Raw genomic sequence first — 10,000 nt, forward strand, 5'->3', positions numbered from 1 at the left:
CGGCAGCGTCAGATAAGAACTCTCGCTGAGCGTCACTGCATGGAACAGCGATGGCATAAGAGGAAACACACACAGACACACACTCTCTCTCACACAAACACACACGTCCGAGAAGGCTTCGCTGCTGCGGCTTGTTGGACCTTTCATTCCTCATCTCGTCACAGTCTCCACCACTTCCACCTGGTTGCCGTAGCTGATTGATAATTACCCACAATGCCTATGGAAGCTTGACACAGCTGCCGAGTGTCGCGCTTGGCCAGACCTTGCCCTGCTGGTGGGAATTCACATCTCCAAGGTTATCAAGGCAAAGCCCAGCCACTTGTGAGTCGCGCTTTGTTTACACTGCGGACCTGCTCGTGTTCTTAGCTGATGTACGAGGTTAAATATTAACCCTGCCCCCCTCCCCCTGGTTGAGTGGCATTCTCACCTGGTGTGTACACACCGACGGTGTCTTTCAGAAAGGCGCAGCGAGGAATCGTATGTGGAAGACCCTTCTTTTATGAGTCTGATGTGCTGCTTTTGAAGGTGAAGTGAGGTGAGATTTTTTTTTTTTTAACAGGGCTTAAAGAGATGCCGTGGTGGATGTATCTAATGTATATAATTCAAATTCTCCTTTTGCTTACTTAAAGCATTATGGCTCATTCAGTTATGGATATGTGTTACCTTTAGATGTATTGTTTAATGTTGCAGTAATCATAGGACTAAATGTTTGAGGGATTTTAGCATTTGTGTATTCAGTAGGCCTATTCACAGTGTCAAAGACCTCTTCAGCTCTGCATATGTGCATGCACAGCCTGTCATTCCAGTCAGCCTATATGAGAACTCTGTGATGTGATGGATCTAGATTAGCCACCTGATGCTCATAAGTCATTCTGTTCTGCTGTCTTCTTCTTTTATTTATCTGTGTCTGTCGGAGAGGGTGTGGGATTTCCTTTCTAATGCTTCCTGACAGATTGTGAAGCATATTTTACAGTGTTTTTTAAGGCATGTTTTACTATGTGGTTTGTGGTACAAGTAAAAGGAATGTTGCACTTGTCTTACAAGTTAAGGCTGCTTACATGGTTAATGGAACATTATGCAGTTCATTTACCATAAATTAACGGCTTTCTCAACTCTACACTGACATATGTATAAGTCTCTGACTGCCAAAGCATGCCCAGAACGCTTGATATTGCTTTTATATAATGTTCATGTATCATGTCTTAGCGCTAAATGGTGTTGAATGTTGACGTCAAGGGGCCTAGATGTCAATTCTTCAATTGTGTTCCTTTAAGCTTAAGGTGTGTGTGTGTGTGTGTGTGTGTGTGTGTGTGTGTGTCCACACAGGACATAAAACACTCCCTTGACAAAAATGTGCCTCCTTTCATTACTATTCTTGATGCTATGCTTGAATTTCCCCTGGGGATCAATAAAGTATCTATCTATCTATTCACCAGCCTCCTTTGGCCATGAACTCTCAGAATGCAGTTATATCAAAAGATTGCAAATTAGTTTCTTCTTTATCCCCTCTTTTTTTGTTGTTTGTTTACATGGGCGTGTGAGATGTGTCCACTGAGAGGCTATCTTCTTATGGCTGCTTGCCAGGCCCTGGGTGTGTGGCAGAAAGACTGCTATTGGCTAATTACACACAAGACTTTGGGCAATTTATTTGAGCAATATTGAACATTGATAAACATTGAGCAGCAACAGGATATTATTGTTTGGCCTTTCATAAAACCATAAAACATCTTTAATCATCTTTTTTTTTTAACCACAGCAATAACCTTGCCTATTAAAAAATGTTTTCGAGATTGATTTGCTTTGTTTATAATTGCAAGTATCGAATCAGGTGTCCCATCCTTCACATTACGTTTAAAATGTTTAAACATTATTTGGCATTTCCCTTCATTATAACTAATGATTGCAGTTTTTTCATAATACAAAATATCCTGACCTTATGAGGTGTTGTATCCGACTGTTAAACTCATCATCTCTCTCTCTTTCTGTTTCAGTCGGCAGAGTTCTTCGACATGCTGGAAAGGATGCAGGTAAGGCTGACTGTTCTCCCAGTGGTGTGTTTGCCCTGCAGACCTTGGCCATATGTCAGCTTCATACTCTGTGTTTTGGCTATTTCTGCAAATTTTTTAATCAAGCGCACTTCTGAAACCCGCAGAGGGAATAATTATTTTGTCCTTCAGTTTCGCGTCCCTGAAATGTTTCTTTCTTTCTCTCTCTCTCTCTCTCTCTCTCTCTCTCTCTCTCTCTCTCTCTCTCTCTCTCTCTCTCTCTCTCTCTGAAACCTGGGACCACAGGCTTCAATCTGTGGCCTTGATTGAATAATTGCCCAGTAGGGCTGAAAGAACGCTCCATTTGGAGTGCATAGATTTCTGTGCGTGTCGAGCTCCAGCAGGTCTCTGTGAGTGGGCGATATAAGGGAGGGAGGGGAGGGGAGGGGCACTGACTGTCACTCTGCCCCATGCTCCACATGGGTTTAGTGGGAAACATTAGGAGGAACCGTGGAAATGGATCAATATGTGCCAATGGCTGCTTTAGTCTGTGCTAGGACACTGTGGTGGCGGCTGTCTCATCCTACAGTGTGTTCTTAACGACGCTCACATCGACCAGCACATCTTTCTGTCTCTCTCTCTTTCTCTCTCTGTCTCCCTCCCTCTATCAATGGAAGACACAAGCTTGAAAGACTCTTGCACTGTTTTCAAATGGATGATCAGAGAGCTAAGTGTCTTGGGGGTGTATCGAGTGGAGGGCCTGCTGGGATCAGGCGGTGGCACTTAAGGACCCTAGAGACGCAGCAGCACACAGACACTCTGCTCCAAGATGCTCCTAACTAATAACCGACTTATTCAGACATACTGACTCACACTTACTCCAAATGTCTACAAGAGTTAGGAGTCCTTCTTGTCCTCAGTCCTACTTGTATGATTGGTGGATTCATATAATTGGCTATAACATTAGAGCTTTGTGAGCTATACAGTAGGTAGCCTAGCACTAGGCTACTACACCCATATTTATTTTTAAACCACCCATCCCGACTTTATCTAATGTGTACTAAAGGGTTTTTCTTCCACAAACACTTCAGTCCAGCCTGGCACCACTTATTGTGCAATTCAGGATGTGTCAACAGAAAATCCATACTCCCATGAGCATACAAATAGAGCTTGTTACCATGTGAGCAGGTCCGAGTCGCTCACACGAGTCATCTTTGCATCAGTTTTCTCCTGCGGGAATATTTTATTTAACACTGACCTCCTCCTCCTCCTCCTCCACCACCTCCTCCTCTTCTTCTTTGACACGCTGTCCGCTGGGACCAGATCCCCATGGCCGAGGAGACTAAACCGACCCAGAGGCATAAGGTGCGGAATGCTATGTCCAGTCACGTTCCTCACAGCAGTGGCTGAAGGCTAGTTCGCGCCACTGCTGTGTCCCTTTTCCCTGTTTCAGTGTAGCTGTTCCCCTTTGGTTGTGCCGCTGAATGCCCCCCCCCCCCTCCCCTGTCTATCCACCCTCCTATTTTTTTTTTCCCGTCCCGCTTCCTTCCATGACAAATTACTGTGATTGTTCACCTCTGCTAACCTCTGGCTCACTCCCCGTGAAGCGCTTTTTTATGAGATGGAGATTTGATTTTACTCTCTAGCATAATACCCAGCGTAGGCTCATGAAACCCGCCTCGAGGTCTCGCTAAACTGCAGATGGAAGTATTATCTTTCCGAAAATAAAGAAGCGCTTTTTATGGGTCGGTCTAGGGGTTGGCAAGATTTCATACCCTGTTTGTTCAGACTTGGTGCGCTTGGTGTCGTCATCCTTGTTCGTGATTTGTACCGTGACCACCTACTGATTTATGCCATTCATTCCTGTCATGGCGGTAGTTTTGGCTGAGCTCATTGATGTATTAGTTGTCTGTTCACACATCAGTATTCAGCATCATCTCTCGCTTTCTCTCTCAACAGGATGACTACATCCCCTACCCCCGGATAGAAGATGTGAGTCACGTGCACACACACACACACACACACACACACACACATACACAGTTGGTCACACAGTAAATACATCAGCTGTCGCAAGGACCCAATAACAAGTTCAAGGTTTATTTGCAGTAACTACACAATGCTGCCCTTTTCACGAGTGGTTTTATTTGTTCGACTTGTTTGCTCTGCTGATTGACACTGACACTGCTCACATTTAGAAACGTATGCCACCTCATCCACATTCAACACAGGGCCCCTTAACCTCTCCAACACCCACTCATCCGTCCATCCACCCTTCCATCTGTCCCATCCACAGGTTCTGGAGAAGGGCGGCCCCTACCCGCAGGTCATCCTCCCCCAGTTTGGGGGCTACTGGATCGAGGACGCCGAGGCCCCCGTGGGCACCCCCACCTCGTCGGACAGCAGCTTCTGCGAGGAGGACGACTGGGAGGGCATGAGCCCCGGCGGTGGATTCGGCTACCGGCTGGAGTGCAACAGCATGGCGCGGGCCTACCGCAAGCACTTCCTGGGCAGGGTGAGCCACTGTGAGCTGAGGTGTTCGTCTCAGTCCCTCAGTCAGGAATAATGAGAGCTGGGGATACAGTCACGATGCACTGGAGTCACCAATTAGGCTTTTGTCAGTCTCATTTCCAACATGCTTGAAAGCACAAGACATTTGAGGGGTTGTTTTTTCCCCGCATAAAAATGCCCACTCTTAAATAAATATCCCCATTTTCTCCTTTTTTAATGGGTAAACATTCAGGGGATTCTGTTGTTCTCGTCATTAAAAGTCTGTCTGTGTTGCTGGCCGTTGTGTATTCACTTCAGCCAGACTTCCTGAGCCGTCCTTGGCCAGCTGTCCCAATGCCCAGGCGGAGAGGGTGACTAAAAGGGTGGTGCACACTCACAGTGAGCAGTACATGACTCCTCCACTGTCATGATCACTGTGATGGAACGTCAGGCTTCCCCCGCTGTACAGAGCCCTAGACTATTAGCTAGAGAAGAAACTAAAATAGGATATGACTCATTCTTCTCCTCCTGCCTGTCCATTTTTCTTTTAATTTTGCTCTCTCTCTCTCTCTCTCTCTCTCTCTTGCTCTCTCCCTTCATCCCTCCTTCCTGTAGGAGCACCTAAACTACTACTGCACAGCTAGCAGTGTTGGCAACCTCATAATGTCCCTGAAACACGAGGAGGCTGAGGGTCAGGAGTTCCTGCGCATCATTCTGAGGTAGGACTGGGCTCATGATCACCTCCAGATCCCCCAACTCCATTAGCCCTCCATCCCGAGGCCAAGGGCCTTCAGGGTCTCGCTGCACATAGTCTGCATGTTGAGTGGATTCAATGCTCGGACCCATAAAGGTGTGTGGAACTCCATCCCCAAGTGCATTAAGTGTGTGTGTGTGTGTGTGTGTGTGTGTGTGTGTGTGTGTGTGTGTGTGTGTGTGTGTGTGTGTGTGTGTGTGTGTGTGTGTGTGTGTGTGTGTGTGTGTGTGTGTGTGTGTGTGTGTTTGTGTGTGTGTGTGTGTGTGTGTGTTGTCCTTACAGGTCAAAGACGAAGACGCTCCACGACAGGATCTCCCTTGCTGGGCTAACACAACTACCCAGTGTGCCACAGATAGCCAAGGTCTGCCCCTCCACCATGCCAGATCAATTCACCCTGACACACCACCGACAACCAAACTGTGGGAGTTCTATTTAGAGCATTAAGGTGTGACTTCATCTGACCTGTGCCTGTGTGTTTCAGCTGCTCTGTGAGGATGTCACCGGCCTGAAGTTCAATCCAGTCCTCTACCCCAGGGTGAGTCTATTACTCTCTCTTTCTCTCTCTCCCTCCCTCCCTCCATCGCAAAGACCAGTATGAATAGATGTGTGCTGTGGCTAGACCTGCTGCTGGTATAACACTGTCTGGTTCTTGTCCTCCATGGCTGCTTTTACTGCTCTATTTCTAGTCACCTCAGATCCCCTCGGAGTCCGTTTGGATTACGGGGTCAGGTTTGTGTGTTCGCTCTGGGGGATGTTCTCAAGCCCATCTGCTATGGTGCTCTCTCTCTCTTTCTCTCTCTTTCTTTCTTTCACTCTCTCCCCTTTTCTCCTTCTCTCTCTTTCCCTCTCTTTCTTTCTCTCTCTCCCTTTCTCTCCTCTCTTCCTTTCTCTCCTCTCTCTCTCTCTCCCTCTCATCTCTCTCTCTCCCTCTCTTTCTTTCTTTCTCTCCCTCCCTTTCTCTCCTCTCTCCCTCCCTCTCTCTCTCTCTCTCTTTCTCTCTCTCTCTTCCTCTCTCAGCTGGTAGTCTCAGCTTCTTTCCAAATGGGCCCCATCTCTCTCTCTCTCCCCGGGCCATGCTGCTCTCTGATCCGTGGAGAAGCGGGAGAAGGGCCCTCTGAATTATGGAGCGCTGGCTGAGGCACATATGCTAACTCCTCTGCCTCCATCTTTTTTCATGAGCGTGTTTTCAATCCTGTCCTTCTTTCTCATCCCCTCCCCCCCATCCTGTTTTGGCCTCGTCCAGGGGTCTCAGCTGATTGTAAGCTACGACGAGCACGAGGTGAACAACACGTTCAAGTTCGGTGTCATCTACCAGAAGTTCGGCCAGGTGAGTGTGGGTGTGTCTTCATGGGGAATGGGCCGTCGTGTGCACCCTCCTCGCCGGGGTGCACTGTGGAAACTGATCTAGCAAACACTAAACGCCAGTGTGTTGTGTAGTCAAATATCATAAAAGCTAAATGTGAGCACAGCAGCGATATCACCAGCAGCATGGCTGAGCGTGTTTGCTCTGCTACAGAGAATGAGGAAGAGGCTTATCGTCCGCTAACACAGTGTTCCATTCCTCCCCACTCCCAACCCTTCACTGTTTTTCTCCCCCAGACTTCAGAGGAAGAGCTGTTTGGCAACAACGAGGAGACGCCGGCCTTCACCGAGTTCCTTGGTATCATGGGAGACACCATCGAGCTCCAGGATTTCAAAGGGTTAGATTCAAGTGCATTAAAAAACACTGTTAGTTCAAGGGAGAAGACTAAGTAAACTACTGACTAACTAAAATGATGTGCAGGAGTTATAATGCTGTTTTATTTCTTACTCTGAGGTGTCAGATGACAAATAAAAGCCCAATGATTTAATTTATTTACATTTATTCATCTATATTTTTTTTAACTAACCTGTTAGCAAATTTGAAAAAAAAACAGGCTAGTATTGTATATGAAATGAAACATCATGCTCTCTGTCTTTTCACAGGTTCCGTGGTGGGCTGGATGTGTCTCACGGTCAGACAGGAACGCAGTCAGTGTACACAACCTTTCGCCAGAGGGAAATCATGTTCCACGTCTCCACAAAGTTGCCCTTCACAGAGGGAGATGTCCAACAGGTACTGGATAAGGACAGAGAACACACACCCACACACACACACACACACACACACACACACACACACACATACACACACACACATACACACACACACACGCAAACACAAACACACACACACAAAGACAAAGACACAAAGACACACACACACACACACACACGCACACACACACACCCACCCACACACACGCACACACAAACACACACACACAAAGACAAAGACACACACACACACCCACACACACACACGCACACACAAACACACACACACAAAGACAAAGACACACACACACACACACACACACACACACACACACACACACACACACACACACACACAAAAAGACACAGACACAAAGACACACACAAAGACACAGACACAAACACACACACACACACACACACACACAATGCTGCTGAGAAATAAACTGTCTGTAAAAGTGTTTCTCGTTATCAGTGAAGCATTTCAGAGCTGCCAGACAGTATGCCCTGTTCTGCACCTGTACACTCTCCTTATATCTCTTGGCTCTTCAGATGCCTCCCTTAATGTGCTTCAGCAGCGTGCTGGAACATGGCCTGGCATAACCCTTCTCTCTTGTCCACACACACAGTGCCTCCTCATAATGTGCTTATGTCCAACACGGCCATCAAGGACTTCGCTGAACACCTACAGTTCATCCTCTCCTCTCTTTGCCAGTCTGCTAACTCATAATGTCAGTATTCTAGCCATCTCTCACACTGCTCTCTCTCTCTCTCTCTCTCTGTCTCTCTCTCTCTCTCTGTGCAGCTCCAGAGGAAGAGGCATATTGGGAATGACATTGTGGCGACGGTCTTCCAGGAGGACGCTACTCCCTTTGTCCCCGATATGATTGCCTCCAACTTCCTCCATGCCTATGTACTGGTCCAAGTAGAAAACCCCTGCACTGATCACACCACCTACAAGGTAACGATGCCACTCTGACAACAACAACAACAACAACAACACAGTACTATTTAGATACTCAGACAAACATGCACAGATAAACCACAACCATGCAGAGCACTAGCCGCAATACATAAAACATGCACCCACCTACACATACTGTTATCGCTGCACACACACACTCACACACACATACACACTCACACATGCACACATGCCTCTATTTATGATAAGCTTCCCCTGGGCCCACTCCAAACCTATGGAGAGGAAGTTAAGAGCTTTGTATTGTTATGCAATAGGATTACAACGGGTTCATCCAGCCACTGGCACAGAATAGAAGCATCTCCTTAGTCGCTCAGCAGTCCCGCCTGCCAACCCCGCCCCTTTTCTCCCCTCGCAGGTGTCAGTCACGGCGAGGGAGGACGTGCCCGCGTTTGGCCCCCCTCTCCCCAACCCTGCCGTGTTCAAAAAGGTGAGGCGCCCCTGATGGGCTGCGCGGTCTTATTGAGCGAGCGAATGGCGCAGAGGTTTTTCAGGAGATTTTCTGTCTGACTTTCTGTCTGACGCTGTGGGAATTGTCACCTCCAGGGGCCTGAGTTTCGCGACTTCCTGCTGACTAAACTGATGAATGCGGAGAACGCCTGCTATAAATCTGACAAGTTTGCCAAGCTGGAGGTGAGAATGAGAACCTCTGATCTCTGTTGAAAAACAAACTTAAAAGGTGTGATTTTTTTTGGTGTGTGTGTTTGTGTGTGTGGTTTATGTTAATCTCTTTACTTATACATGTGTGTGTGCGTGTGTGTGTATGTGTGTATGTGTGTGTGTGTGTTTGTGTGTGTGTGTGTGTGTGTGTATGTGTGTGTGTGTGTGTGTGTGTGTTTGTGTGTGTGTGTGTGTGTGTGTGTGTGCGTACGTGCGTGTGTGTGTGTGTGTGTGTGTGTGTGCGTGCGTGCATGTGTGTGTGTGCTTGTGTAAATGGCAGGGTCGCACACGGGCAGCACTCTTGGACAACCTCCACGACGAGCTGCACAGGCAGACCCAGGCCACGCTGGGACTGGGCTCGGCTGGAGACGAGGACAAGCTGGAGAACGGAGGCCACGGCGGCCTGCTGGAGTCCTTTAAGGTGAGACCCCCACCTGCCACCTGCCTCCTGCCTCCTGCCACCTGCCTCCTGCCCAGGCCTCCTCCAGTCCCCTGTCTCAGAGCTTCGCCTCAGTCGCTCAGATAGACAGCAGTCACAACAGCAGCCTCCTGATGCCTGCTGTCTTAACCACTCTGTCACACATATACACACGCGCACACGCACACCCACACACACACACACACAAATACACACACACACACACACACACACACACACACACACACACACACACACACACACACACACACACAAGGTTTCCCTGAGCTAATGCTGATCCAACATGACTCCCTCCATGATGTCTGTCTCCACCCTCAGAAAAACACACACACATACAAACACACACACACACACACACACACACACACACACACACACAGATAGAGACAGACATACACAGACACACAAACCTCTTCTGACAATTTTTGTTTTTACAGGCAGTGTGGAGCAGTGTTGTCAGCGTCGCCGTTACGTCGACTGGTTGCGCTGTGCTGATCTGTGCTACTGCCATGACTGTCTACTACTTCTCCCAACTGCTATGACAACACGCATTGCTTAAATAACACTTTTGTCTTTTGGAAGATTAGACTGTTGCACTTCATTTCTTAAGTTTG

General features: G+C 47.8%; 1 protein-coding gene across 12 annotated transcripts in view; it reads left to right on the forward strand.

The window, feature by feature from the left end:
• rap1gap2a (RAP1 GTPase activating protein 2a) overlaps nt 1-10,000 on the forward strand; it is a 72,458-nt gene that overhangs the window by 51,347 nt on the left and 11,111 nt on the right. For 8 of the 12 annotated variants that reach the window (XM_076282653.1, XM_076282651.1, XM_076282657.1 and 5 more), the window contains 13 exons: nt 1,992-2,027; nt 3,945-3,977; nt 4,282-4,500; nt 5,091-5,194; nt 5,512-5,590; nt 5,711-5,764; nt 6,473-6,556; nt 6,829-6,929; nt 7,195-7,324; nt 8,111-8,266; nt 8,646-8,717; nt 8,834-8,920; nt 9,228-9,368. In XM_076282653.1, coding sequence (XP_076138768.1) covers nt 1,992-2,027; nt 3,945-3,977; nt 4,282-4,500; nt 5,091-5,194; nt 5,512-5,590; nt 5,711-5,764; nt 6,473-6,556; nt 6,829-6,929; nt 7,195-7,324; nt 8,111-8,266; nt 8,646-8,717; nt 8,834-8,920; nt 9,228-9,368 — 1,296 coding nt within the window. Of the gene's footprint in view, nt 536-1,991; nt 2,028-3,944; nt 3,978-4,281; nt 4,501-5,090; nt 5,195-5,511; nt 5,591-5,710; nt 5,765-6,472; nt 6,557-6,828; nt 6,930-7,194; nt 7,325-8,110; nt 8,267-8,645; nt 8,718-8,833; nt 8,921-9,227; nt 9,369-9,823 lie in introns of those variants that run through there. The other 4 variants (XM_076282655.1, XM_076282656.1, XM_076282658.1 and 1 more) reach the window with 4 other exon arrangements.

This window comes from Alosa pseudoharengus, unplaced genomic scaffold (assembly GCF_046254945.1).
Source record: "Alosa pseudoharengus isolate Yale_2024_CS ecotype anadromous, Long Island Sound unplaced genomic scaffold, YU_APseudo_1.1 YU_APseudo_1.1_scf_13, whole genome shotgun sequence".
NCBI lineage: Eukaryota > Metazoa > Chordata > Actinopteri > Clupeiformes > Clupeidae > Alosa > Alosa pseudoharengus.